This window comes from Ambystoma mexicanum, chromosome 8 (genome assembly GCF_040938575.1).
Source record: "Ambystoma mexicanum isolate Mex_15411 chromosome 8, UKY_AmexF1_1, whole genome shotgun sequence".
NCBI lineage: Eukaryota > Metazoa > Chordata > Amphibia > Caudata > Ambystomatidae > Ambystoma > Ambystoma mexicanum.
The window spans coordinates 820,145,162-820,159,472 of record NC_090929.1 but is presented as its reverse complement, the minus strand read 5'-3'; the positions used below and the strand labels follow the sequence as shown (position 1 = coordinate 820,159,472).

The 14,311-nt window shown below is 43.1% G+C and overlaps 1 protein-coding gene across 7 annotated transcripts in view; it reads right to left on the bottom strand.

Moving 5' to 3' along the window:
* Positions 1 to 14,311, bottom strand: part of USP54 (ubiquitin specific peptidase 54) — a 2,840,272-nt gene that overhangs the window by 2,511,262 nt on the left and 314,699 nt on the right. For all 7 annotated transcript variants that reach the window (XM_069610693.1, XM_069610692.1, XM_069610695.1 and 4 more), the window contains exon 2: positions 2,468 to 3,752. In XM_069610693.1, the coding sequence (XP_069466794.1) occupies positions 2,468 to 2,614 (147 nt within the window). In that variant the 5' untranslated portion in view covers positions 2,615 to 3,752. The remainder of the gene's footprint in view (positions 1 to 2,467; positions 3,753 to 14,311) is intronic.

The following is a 14,311-nucleotide window of genomic DNA, read 5'->3' as shown; positions in this document are numbered from 1 at the left end:
CGTGTGACACAGGTTTGGGATCTGAGAGAATGCTGGAGAATTGATTTCCTGTATGATCCCTGTCTGTTTTGGATAATAAAGACAGTATAATTCGCCCCATGGCTGTGTCTTCCGTTCTTGCAGTGGGGAGTCTTTGATGGGCCCAAGTTTATCTGCTAACAATCTGGACTAATGTTGTGAGGTCCCATCCACAAGCCCTTAACAGAACCATTCAATTAAATTCTGACTTGGGCTTTAAAATAAGCATTAAACAGTATTATTAACAATGGGCATCAATGAATGATGAATGTTAAACCTTCTTTCTCTCTAGAATCACAGTAGTTAGCTGTAATAATAAGCAGTGGTGCAGTGACTGGCAGGACCAAACTCTGAACAACCGAGGGGAGAAGAAAAGAAAAAGCTCAGGGCTCACCGACCCTTTACACACTTCTCTCAAACCACTTTTATTACCCTCTCCGTTTTTCGTCCACCTTTCACCCACTTGTTGCTCCAGACTGTTCTCCTGGATCTGGTTTACCTTTGTTAGGCAGCGGCTCACCCAAGATTGTGTACCCACTGATTGATATTTTCCTCCTGGGTAGATACAAGTCTATGGTGCCAATACCTAAGGCGGAGATGTCACAGGACTCCTCCTGCGGCTGCTCCCACCAATGTTGCAAACCGCACCGCCCTGGTGTCAGCATCAACATCCTTACGTCAATGCGCACACAGATACTTCAGCAGCTACTTGCGCAATGAGGAACCAACAAGACGGCTCACATACCAGTAGCCTGGACACCATTGCACTGTCAATCCCCAGATTAAGCGTTTCATGCTACAGCTCACAGATATAGCACAGGCTTGAGAACCTCAAATCGATCGTATTTTATGAAACCCAACAGCCAAAGGTGGAGGACGGACAGATTCAACCAGAGAAAGCACAAAATAGGAGAGTACCATATACCATATTTGAATATTCTGCAAAATGCTGACTAGATGGTCTGGCATTCACCCCGAACATTGTTCTTGTTTAAGTGTGTTGGTTTGACATAATTTGGCTCCCTCCTATAGAAAGACCACCTTTAAGGTAAACACTGCCCTATAAGTGATAATGGTAATAATAATTGTAATAATGGTGAGACTTATAATAAAATGGCGTACTCAAGGGGTTTTGTCCCCCCCTCCAACTTTCGTGGCACACCATTTTGCCCCCCTCTTTTGGCAGGGCCCCTTTCCTTTAGATGTCATGGCCACGCCCTACATTTTCAGCAAAGTTACTCCACTGGGCTTACTAGCACACAGGTGGTGGAGCGCCACTCTTCTGGTTGCTCAGAACCCAAATAATCACCTAGTCACTGCTGTGGAGCTCTGAGCTGCCTAAGGTGCTGTTCTTTTTTCGACGTTTTCAAATATTTATCAGTCCTCGCCTGAAAGTACTTCCAGCGAGGTCTCCTTTTGGTGACTCCTCCACTACCATCGGCCACAATCGTAATTGACATAAAAGGGGTCACCTCATTTGCCAAGGAGCTCCTTTTCTGTTTTCTTTTCGCCTCCTCTGACCCAACAAATGACAGAAACTCGTTTCCGATGTTTAAAAAAAAACACCTTGGCATTTGGTCCTGGTGTCATTAGCCTTAATGCATTTTGTAGGCAATCTACCAGATGTAAAAAGCCACCGAAGCCTAGGTTGAAGGTGCAAATGAACTTGGTTGCTGGACCTACATACAACACGTTGGTAGAATCTGCTTTAGACATTAGAGCTACTTCATTATAAAATGAATAGTTAAAGATTGCAGGTTCATTAATTTTTTTATTATGCAATTAAAACATTGAATTACTTATCAGTCATCAACTGTTTGATTTTAATTTGTGAAACATTTCTAAACTCGAGTAATGCTTTTGGTGGAGACTATATTTGACCATTACATTTCTAATAGGTAAATATAAACGGTTTTGATGATTACATTTTGGCAGAACGTCATCTGAACACCAATTAATAGACTTATAGAAGCCAATCTTCAGTGCACCATTACACAAAGTCATGCTAGACTCGAAGGCAACACCTAGAGTGACGGCGCTTATGTCAACCTCCTTACACCTAGCATCCAAACTGGCCACTGAAAATATTACTGAAAACTTTAACTTAAGCAACACAATCTGCATTTACATTTGATATGTTGATAACAATTAAATATAAAACGTGATTATGGAAGTGTATGCTCCATATTTGCGAAAGCATAAGAAGCTAATTCAAAATGTCTTGCTGGTCGAGTATATGCACTTCTGTCCAAACGGGTGTGAAGAAAAGCACAACCAAGGGCTATTAAAAACAGAGAAAATGTACTTTAAGAACCAACTATGACCATTTGAACTTCGCGATAAAAACAATTCAATTGACGCTTGGAGCTCGCCTAACTGAGCTTTAAAGACGCTTTAAGAGACCTGAGAACCTACACATTGTAAAATGAGCCCTGGTGAACGGCCTTACCTGTAGCGCACTGTTCAGGAAGCAGCTGTTTTGTCCAGGTTCATTGCTGAGTCCTTTGCTGGGCGCAATGGAGGTTGAATTGCGCGGAGTGAACATTCCCTGCACCCCACCACGCCCGACGGCAAAATAAGTCCTCTTCCAAGACATATCTGCCTCTAGTGTCAGAAACAAGACTCCTTTTCCCTTTTAGTGCAGCTAAAACGAGCACTTTACTTTTTAACAAATACCAGAGCTGCCAACTCGTCCCGGTTGGTGGTGCCCATTGCCCTTTAGGAACAACAACAAAAAGGCTAAATCCGTTGCTGGACACTGAAGTGGATGTCAAACTCTAGATGTAAATATTGATTGTAATCCAATGGGTATTTAAAGCGGTCTAATTCCACAAATAACTCGGGTGAGAATGCTTTGCTAGATACAAAAAGCAAATGGCACAACAGCCCACACTCCGGACGGTTCTTGGATCCCAAAGTCATTGCTACCAGCTTCAACGATCACAGAGGCAATTTCATCCACGAAATTCAGCGGGGTTCTTGGCCTGCAAAGCAGAGGATCGCCCAGTCAGCTATAATCCCGGAGATTAGCCAAGCAATCCAAATGTGTAGAGAGAACAATTGCAAAAACGGAAACACTCGCCATTCATAAAGGCACAGTAAACCACTCTTCTTACTGCCTTCCTAAATAGGTGAAGCAAATTCGGAAGTGGATAGATTTTCGAGCCTCAGTATACAAGCCTCGCCGTCCCTCCTCTTAATGCGGGTGCATGACGGAGCCAGAGCATTTGTCAAAGAGCAAAAAGGAAAAAAAATGGCTGTGTCACTTAATTACTGTGCTGCCTGATTCATGGTGTCCTGCCAAGATGAGCGCAACTCACCTCCCACTGTAAACTCCCAGACATTTAAATGGAATTCAGAACACGAGAAAACAAAAGGGCTGTGTGTGCGAAGTGAGAATACACTGTCGCAAATTGTTACCGTCGGTGTTCCTTTCTTTTTACTGTCTTTCACGTACAATAATTCGATTTCTCAGCAGAGAGCTGCTTTCCGGCAGAGCAGGTATTTTTGAAAAGCCAACCGGTGTTTAATATGTTGTATGAAAACCAGGCTGCAATGTCGATCCATTACATTACTATTTCCGAGCAACGCTAAACGAGCCTGATTCATTAGTGCTGCTCATCTTGAAATAGTTGTAGTCGAAATGAAGATGTCTTGTTGTTTCTGATCACCCGAAACATGCCGATAGCAGGGAACACAAAAAACTCGGGTCTTCCACTCGATGCCACTGGAGCCTGTGAGAAATACAAAAACACAATCAAAGAAATGAATATGGCACCACCAGTGAGAAAAATATGCATAAACACACGGCACTAGTGAATGCAATAATAAAACATCAGGTTGCAACAAAAAGAAATTCAAATACCTCTACATAAGTAATCTAGCAAGAGCAAACGGCAGACATGGCAGAATTCTGCTCCAGCAACTTTCGTTTGAATGAAAGCGAAGTTTGGATTTCTAAAAAAGTTTTAATAAAGTTTGCAGTGAAAAGTACATTTACGCCACCTGTACAGAATTCAACACTGGAAGCATTTCAGAAATTGGTACTTAAAGATCTAAAGAAACTACATTTTCAGAACAGACGAAGGGGCAACCTTACACACAGAGAGAAACAAACACTCGACCAACTTTGGCAGAATCCAGATATTATCTTGAAACCAGCTGACAAAGGGGGTGCTTTGGTGATTATGGACACTGATAAATACAAGATGGAAATATTGAGACAACTGAATGACCAAGACACATATTTGGAAATTTTCCAGGATCCAACAGAGAAAGTGAGAGGAATAATAAACAAGATTCTGGATGAAGCAATTGATTCAGACATTATTACCCACAAAACCAAACACTTTTTGAGTAATCTATATCCGATCATGCCTGTGATTTATATATTACCAAAGATTCACAAGAATTTGACAAATCCTCCGGGACGAGCGATTATCGCGGCAAACAACAGTTTGCTGGAACCCATTGCACAGTACGTAGACAAGATTATCCAGCCAGTTACACGCAGCTGCAGCACGTACATTCAAGACACCAATGATTTTCTGAGAAGACTGAAGACTGTCACCTTCAACCCTGAAACAGATTTATTGTTTACCATGCATGTAACTAGCTTGTACACCAATATCACCCATCAAGCAGGATTGGAAGCGATGGAATGGATGCTGTTGAAAAGTGGCGAACTAGTGAAGAGCGATCATCTCTTTATCATGAAATTACTGGGCATAGTACTAGAAAACAACTTTTTTCTTTTGAAGAGAGATACTTCAATGGGTGCAGCTATGGCACCAAGTTATGCCATTATATATATATGGCATACTTAGAAGAGATTAGAGTAATCAACAATCCAAGATGGAAGAATACATTGAAATGTTTCACGAGATTCATAGATGACCTGTTTGGCATTTGGGAAGGCACAGAGGAGGAAGTGTAAGAATTCTTCAAATACATGAATGAATTGGCCCCACGTATTAACTTCACATACAAAACAAGCAGGACTTGTATTGAATTCCTGGACGTTAAAGTTTATTGGAAAACCGATAAATCGGCTTCGACCATTTATACAAAGGAAACAGATAGGAATAGCTTACTTTTGGCAACAAGCTTTAATCCTATCAAAACTATAACAAGCATCCCTCTGAGTCAATTCTTACGATATAGAAGGATCATATCAGAAGAAAAAGAATTTGTGATCAAATCTAGGGAGCTAAAGGAAAAATGTATCAGCAGAGGCTACAATGAACAAGTCCTATCTGAAAACTATTCTACGATGAGCAATATCTCCAGACTAGAAGCTCTTAAACCGAAAGAAACAACTAAGGATAACTATTTGGTATATGTCACGACCTACTCACAACAGAGTGGTAAAATCAAAAACATCATTAAAAGGAACTGGAATGTATTAGCACTGGATCCAACACTAGAGAAACTTTTTCCTAACCTTCCACTGTTTGTACACAGCAAAAGCAGGTCTTTGAGAGACCATCTGATCAAATCCGTCCTTACCCAAAAAAATCAACTCGAAAAAATAATATAAGGGCACTATTCCGTGCAATAACTGCAATTGCTGTAATAACATATTGAAGGGCGACTCCATCTGCCATCCACACAATGGACGTAAAATCACATTAATGGACACGCCTACATGTGATACAAAGAACGTAATATATGGCATCAAATGCCCCTGTGGCATGTATTACGTAGGACTTACTAGCAGGAAAGCCAAAATAAAATGGGGACACAAGTCCAATAAAAGGAATCTCTCTACAAAATCACCAGTTGCACAACATTTTATCTTGGAGAGACATACAATAGCACAAATCAAATTTGTGATCCTAGAATCAGTGAAACTTCCAAGCAGGGGAGGGACTCTGATCAAACTATTGCAACAAAGAGATATTTTGGATCGAGAAATTGGATACTATGTATCTGCGTGGAATGAACATTGACTGGGATCTGAACTGTTTTTTATGAGGATCTGAATCTGTAAGCATATGTGGGTGGTATGAACCAGTAAGATGTACTATATTCTAATTCGATCTTTAAGTACATGTTGAGTCAATTTATTGTGATTGACTACACAGAGGTACGGCCTGACGGAAAATGTAACAGATCTATTTCCCTTGACACATTGTTGTTACAACCAAGCGTGCATACATCACACAGAACATAATAACTGTAAGGATGTTATCTCCTGTTCTAGGCATGGACCGAGTGAAATGTGTATATGTATATATAATATTTCAAATGATTTTTGTACTCTCGCGAATATTTGAATGACGCTTTTGCACGATCTCAGTAATGTTAAATAATGTATATAATCATATATTCTGGTATAATGAAGTCAAACATTTGCAAAGGAATTGCTAGTCATATTGAAGGGTTGAGAACCTACACTCTATAGTGAGAAACGTTGTCCTTGTGGACCTCATAGTGCGTCAAACAGCATGAGTGCCACTTCAAAATGGCGCCCTGGTTGCAGACACCATAAACATAGTAGAAGGTAAGATCAGGTATAACAGGTTCACGGTTGCTACGCAACCGAACCCGGGACGATAGAGAGGAGCCGACGAGCAAAGTGTCTACACAGCCCCTCTATGGCAACGAAGCCAAGGTAATTTGCGCTATACATTATATACTTTTAGTATATCTAAATATACACACAGAGGGATAAAGCTTCACAGCTTGCCTTTTCAATAACCACAGGGAATTATCCGGAACCGCGCTTACCAGCGAGTGGGTCCACTGAGTAAAGACAAACGATTGCACGCAGCGAGCGGAGTAAGCTTACCCGTATACAGGTAGGAATCATGACAGAGATAGTATATATTAACTGGAGTAACAGAATAGCATTACAACCACCTAAACAAACAGATTGCACATTTTCAGGACAGCATCCCTATAACGCTCTAGCATTTTTTGAAACATTGAAAAAGTTTTCATAACCTAAGAAACAAGTGCAATTTACTTGCCATTTGCTGTGCCCCGGTTTATTAACCGTGACTAGCGGTGAATCTAACCCAGATTCTTTAGTTTATGTTGTAAAGGTAGCACTTTACCAACTGGGCGCACCTTAAGTGTATATTTGAGTGGCGTTTCTACTTTAAGAAAAATTCTTAAAAACGTATTGGGCGAACTAATCAAATATAAGTGGTGTGCATCTCTACCCACAATTAATTTAATAAACGCTGATAAGCCTATTGCCAATCCTTACTTTTAAATACAAAATGGTGTGGACAGTAGTGCATTCAAAAAAGTAAAAGTGTTCAAGAAACAATATGTCAGGCCAGTTGAGAAGTGGGCCCCCCTTCCCCACGCTTTCAGGCAGTCAGTCAAGAGGTATAGGGGATATTAGCAAGGGGGAGGGATAGGGCAGAAGGAGGAGAAAAGGAGGGTCTTGAGAAGCTTCCGGAACTTAAGGAGATCCGGCTCAAGTTTGAGAGGGGTAGGGAGGCATTCCAGAGGAAGGCACCAACGGAGGAGAGATATCAACCCCCCACTATCTGCTTGGTAAAGCACCTGATCTGCAGACACTTGGAGCTAGAAGACCGAAGGGCTCTAGTAGGGAGGTATTTAGGGAGAGAGAGTTCGGTGTAATGGTGTGCCAGGCCCCAGAAAGCCTTGTGGATAATGCAGAGGGTCTTGAACTTGATCCTCGCAGCAACTAGGAGCCAGCGGAGAGATTTTGGGGCTGGAGAGATGCAGTCCCTGGGCTTGAGGCCAAGGATAAGGCCTGCAGTCCTATTCTGGATTAGTTTGCAGGGGCAAAGAGAGGAGTTAAGCAGATTGCAGAAGAGGCTGTTGCAGTAGTCCAGCCTGGGGAGGACCAGAGCTCTGGAGACAGAGTTTCTGGGGAATGATGAGGGAGAATGCCTCTGAGGAGGTGCAGCTGAAAGTGGATATTTTTTTGCAAGGTCTGTGATGTGAGGAGAGAAGGAGAGAGAGGAGTCGAAGATGACAGCAAGGGATTTTGACTCACAGGAGGGTGAGGGAAGGGGGCCAATGGAGGGCAGCCAGAGTGTGGGAGGGAAGAAGGGAGCTAGGGTCACAATGAAAAGGATCTCAGTATTACTGGCATTAAGGCAGATATAGTTGGCAGCGCACCATGCCTGAATAGCAGACAGTCGGGTATGAGAGAGGAAGAGGAGGAGGCAGAGGGAAGCTTGAGGAGAGCTGCGTGTCATCCACATAACACTGGTAGATAGTGGAGAAGGTGGAGATCAAATGGACTAGAGGAGCAAGGTAAATGTTGAAAAGGTGAGAGGAAAGAGTCCTGAGGGAAACCACAGGTGGAGCGTGAGATGGAGAGAAAAGGACCCAGTTGAACCTGGAAAGGTTGGTCAGAGAGGAAGGAGGTCAACCAGTCCAGGGCCAGGTCTGTGATGCCAAGGGTGTCACACAGCCAATTTATAAGGGTGGCATGATTGACAGCATCAGAGGCAGAGGAAAGGTCAAGAAGGATGAGAACAGAAGGAGAGTAGGAAATCGATAATAGAGAGCAAGTCTTCATGTGTGTTTAGGAGTGCAATTTCTGTGCCTCTGGCAGCTCTGATGATTGTGGAGACAACCAACAGAGTCAGTGTGGTGGATAAGCTGAGAGAGGGCCAACTTCTCTAAGAGTTTGCCCAGGAAGGGGGTAATGGAGATAGGGCGGTAGTTAACCAGACAGGGAGGGTCGGCAGAAGGTTTTTTGGGGAGAGGGTGCACAAGGGAGTGCTTGAGGCGTAAAGTGAAGGATGCAGTGCCAAAGGAGTGATTGCAGAAATCAGCCAAGGTTGGAGCAAGGGAGACAATGTTGTCCTTGATGGTTCTGGAAGAGCAGGGAAGCACCTGTTTGGATGAGACTTTCATACCAATTCTTGTGCTTGGAGGTAGACTACATGCGGATCCTCATGACAGGGGCAAGGATGTCCAGAGTGTTGGAGATGGAGAGTTGAAGGTTAGTAAGGACTGTGTCAGAGTGAGTGAGTGGCAGGAGTTGGAGGGGGAATGAAGGTGGCGGCAAAAGCAGCAACTGACACTCACTTCATAGGTCGAATGACTGAGAAGGAGACTGGCGGCGCAGCCAGGGGCTTAGCCGGGGGACCCAGGAGGTATAGGTGAGAGGACAAGAGAGCATGATCAGACCAGAAGAGAGCAGTAGTGAGAGGGTAGGAGATGGGTATGCCTGAAGGGATACTAGCATTCAGGGTGTGTCTGACTGAGTGTGTCGGATAAGAGGGAACAATGGAGAGGGAATGGGAAAGTCACAGAGGGTGCAGAAGAGTCCAGAGTCCCAGAGGAGAAGCTTGGAAGTGGTGGCCAGGAGAGAAGAGGTCAGACCACTCTGAGATGAAGAGGGAGACCGTGCCGTTTATGTAGACATTAATGTTGGCCCTAGTGGAAAGGATGTGTGCCAAGAGTACTTCCCAACGGGTTGCACCATTAATGGGAGAGGAAGAGAAAGGGGAGAGCACCGACACTATATGGGGAAGGTCTGGAGAGGGAACAACAAAGAGGATGTCAGTGACAGTCTGCCTGCAAGAAGCGCTGACATAGGTGTTAGCGATGGGCAGGCCAGGATTGGAGACCAGGAGATCCTTCTTGAACTTATTCCTTCCAGACTTCGAAAGAGAGATAGGATAGGTGATATAATAGCAGTTAGAGAAGATGGGGGAAATTGAAAGAACCATGGAGGGAGAGCGCAGAGAGAAGGAGGGGGGAAGAGAGGGAGAAACTGCAGTCCACAACACCAAACTACAACACACAGAAAAGCAATGATCTAGAATCAAGTGTCCTGGAAAAAGGGGAAACATGCCAAGGTTACAGCAAACAGCAGAAAAGTAAGACAACTAGAAGTGAGTTTTCTGGAAAGAGTGACAAAAAGATACTAGAGGGATTGATGGAAAAGCCCAATTATCACACACAACAGCAAATGCAAAAACACACAGATTTGACTTTCCTAGAAAGAGGGAAAACGCCTAACTTTAAAACTGCAAAATCTGGTTAAAAGGTGACTGGGCTGTTAAAATTGTTAATTGTAACCGTGTGGATCTGTGAAATATTGTGGCGTGTATCCATAAACTGTGTTACATACTCTGGTGATACATCAATGTATATGGCATGTTTATTATTGTGTCACATTACTAGCATCAGAATCAAGTAAAAGCATATTGAGTGGGCATTGGATGCAATACCAGCATTGTTTGTCATGGAAAACTATGATTTTGGAAGTTCACTTATTAGGTTCTTTTTGGACACTTAAATATTGTAATCCTATGTATTTGGCTTAATATACATCTAATATTGTAGTATAACCTTTGAATACTTAGTGGGGCATTCCTGTGAAGAAGAAGACTAAACTAATGGATAGCTCGCTTGATGGAATGTTGGAGGATTCTTGAATGGGCCAGCACGAGCTCAAATGGGGCTGTTAGAATTTGTGTGGATTGTTTTGTGCGAATTGTTTTTTATGGGATTGCCGGTTATGTTAACAGTCTCACATGTCGTTTATAGGTGCTCTCATAGGTTAGTTCTGAATGCACAAATTAGGATTGCCGCTCACCAAGATGGAGGTAAGGTTAGGCTGCTTTCTGTTTAATGGCAGCAGTCAAGAGTCACAAGCATAAATACAGTGGCATCAGGCAGGTACGCGTTTGTTGTAAAGCCTCTCTGTAGTCTCTCAGCTCAGCACTCGTACACAGACCTGCTGTGGAGTCCCTGATTGGTCCAGGTAGAGCTTTATTATACAGTATGTACATAATCCAGTTACTCTTAAGTATATACAGTCACATATGGAACAGGACAGGAACATGGATGGGTAATAACAGGACATATAGAGGAGTAGACCCACCGGCCATCCTGCCATACCCAGCTCAGGCCCCAACTGACACTCCTAGAGCATTCACTCACAGATCTACACAACATTCTACTGAGCTGCTCATTCATACATCAATATTCTGATAGCAAGCACTCCAGGCCAGGGACGTGACAAGACAAGACTACAATATAACATCTCCCTTTCTTACCAGATTCAACCACAACATAGAACATCTCCCTTTCAGACCAGATCCAACCACAACATCTCACTTTCACACAAAAGCCTTCCAACCACACTAACAACTTTCCATCTGGACCCGCCACATCCAGACAGAGCCTGCCACACTCTGGCACACAACCAAAACAACCAAGCGAACGTCATCCATACAAACAGGTGGGGAACAGGAGGGGAGGACCACGGATTGCCTCGCGACAGACCCGGGTACCACCACAACCATGAAGCAGCACCCAACAGAAACATTTGTCAGTGAAAGTCCATCAAGCTAACAAACCGAGAGAGGTCTTGCCACGCCCAGGACAACGTTTGCAGAAGGGATACGTTGATCACACTTCTTCCGCTCTCACACTCACATCTCATTCAACCACAACTGCTCCCACTTATCTCTCTACAGACATCCCACAGGATACAACCATTAAAAAAAACTTAGCAATCATCAACCAAACTCCAAGCAACCTCCAACCAAGCTTCAAGTAAACACATGCACATCACTCGCAATACACATTGTGTTCACATAAATATAGGGGGACGGTGAAGCGAGGCGGCATACACACAGCAGCCAGTCCTCTCAACAACAGATGGGCAAATCATTCGCAACCATGCTATGCGCTTCCTTACCGATGGAAGCGTCACACAACCCAAACACTACCAGTATCATGCACATAAAACAACATGTAACAAATAATAATATGCCCCTGGTAGCACTGAATACCTTAAATAAACTATAAATATCATAATGTATAACTGTAACACTACCTCAAATATCAAGATAAACCTTTACAACCTATAGGTATTTTCAACTTCAATATGTAAACTCTCACATATCATTTACATTTCCTTTAACATTGTCTCCTATTAACAATATTCTGCAATTGCTTTTACCATGAAATCACATTTCCCACTCTATAATTATCTATTTTGATTGTTACAACATCCAACTCCTGCTGGTTGAATGTCCACCCCATTTTAAACATGACACTAACCACATCCACAATGCATGCGGTGTGGTTACCCCAAAATAATTCATCATTAGTAATCAACCTAATTTATTTGAAAACAGTGTCATGTCCATCAAACTTTTGACGTCAACTATTTCCAGTAGACGCAATATGTATAATTTACACTTTACCTTCCCCAGTAGTCAACTAATATAACTAGTCGACCATATTTCCAATTTTTTGTCCCTTGCAACTGTCAACTATTCCCAGTTGAACACAGTAGTCGCCATTTTCACTAACATATACATTAATTCAATAAACCATAAAACGCACCATAATGTACCCTTGGGCCAAAACACCTAGACAAAACACAAGACAACGGGCCATACAGTCTATGGTAACAATACATTCATAACTCACAATGCATTTCAACATTTGAGTATTCCAGCAACCCAAATCTGGATTGCCATTCCACTCCAACTCCAGAAACTTTGGGCAACAGTATAACCCACACCTTAATTTTCGCCTTAAATTAAATCTTGAACACATACAATATGCACATTGATCATATTGGAAACTCTGAAACCGTTTTTCTTCATTGTTATAAATCGTGCACTGATCACCTAAATGTCCTTGTTTATAAGTTAAATCTAAACCAAAATGTCCCACAATGTATGCTCTGTAAAAAATAAAAAAATTAAGACCAAACATTTTCCTATTCATCACCGATTGAACACAAATAGCTTCATGTGCACCCATACGAAATGTTCTAAAAATGACACAATATCGTCACTGAAAATCCATGTTTCCTACAATAACATCCCACTTTATTAATATGTCTGATCCGTTTCCGTTTATAAACAAAAGAAACATTGTTCCGACTTGCGATTATTGCAACACGTTCGACTTCACTCTTGATTCACACCCTGATCCTGGACACAGCGCAGTGGCCGAAACTGTTGAAAACATTGTTTGTTGCAGTGACATACTTTACGATCCAAACTGGGCAATTCTGCAGTGCCTCACAGAGCGAGGCAGGGTAACTGCTGTTACCATCAGCAGGCCCAGAGAGGGGCAGCACTACCTCTCCCCCTCCTCTGCTCCTCTCCTCCCCCTCCAGTCGAAGAGACATGCAGTCTGTCCAGCACAATGCTGAGGAAGGGTGAGGTGTGAGCACGGGGACCCAAACACACATGAGGTGCACCGTTTACTCAGTTCCTTCCAAACCTTTGCTTCTTTACCACAAAACCCTCCCACCCTACAAATAAGGGAGAAAAACAAAGGAAAAGAAGTACAGGACACTGTACGGTGTCCACAACAAGTCGTGGGACATAAGAAGGCGGGCACGGGCCAGAGTCGTGGGACATAAGAAGGCGGGCACGGGCCAGAGGGGGTAACCCCAAGACCCGGTGCCCAAAAGTATTGTTTATTACCTTATGATATGTGATTATTGTTATTGGCATAACCATATATGTACAATAAAAACCTACGGCCTTTTATTGCCAACACTTGACAAACAACGTGTGAGCCAAATTATTCTGGGTATGGGTATGGTTTCGGCAAAGTACAATGATGCATGCATATGGGTTCAGCAGTTATCTCTGTTGCTGTATTTCCCCCTGTTTTGCATGCTAGAGCGCCGGAAGGCCTGTCCATAGGAACAAACTCCAATCCGCAGTTCTGCTTTTTTTTCCTTTTATAAACTGAAACGTGCGACATCTCGTTCATTCCTTACGCAATGTGGTGCTTTTCTCTTTTGTATCAGCGCGTATAACAAACTGCCAATAGAATACGTGTGGCCAACGATCGTCATATCCCCCCAACCTTCTACATCATCATCATTCTGTTGATGCCGTCGGGGAAGGCGGACCACGCTGGGCCTCCAACACCAACTGTCACTTGGGAACAGTGCCCTCAATCCACAATGTTGGGGCGCTTATGCCTCTCATAACATGCTGCTGCGCACCCCGCATTCAATTCTGTGTCACACAGTTGAAAAGCATCATAGCAACACAGCGCACAGGCATTTCCTTATTTCCGCAACATGGGACATTTCCTTTATGCCACAGCACTACGAACGCATTATCCATTAGTGGATACATGAAGCCCAAACCCACTAGGGAACACTCATTGGGCGCCGTAATGATGAACTATCAGCTTTATATAGTGGGCATCTCCAGTTACCTCCCACACATGAGTCACTTGCACATTTCCTTTGTATGCCGGAGTGCAGGGCTTCTCGGGGTTTCTCTGGGATATTCTCCGTTGGTTGGAGCCTCCCTCCCAGAGCCCAATGTCATTTACTGATTCTCTTAAC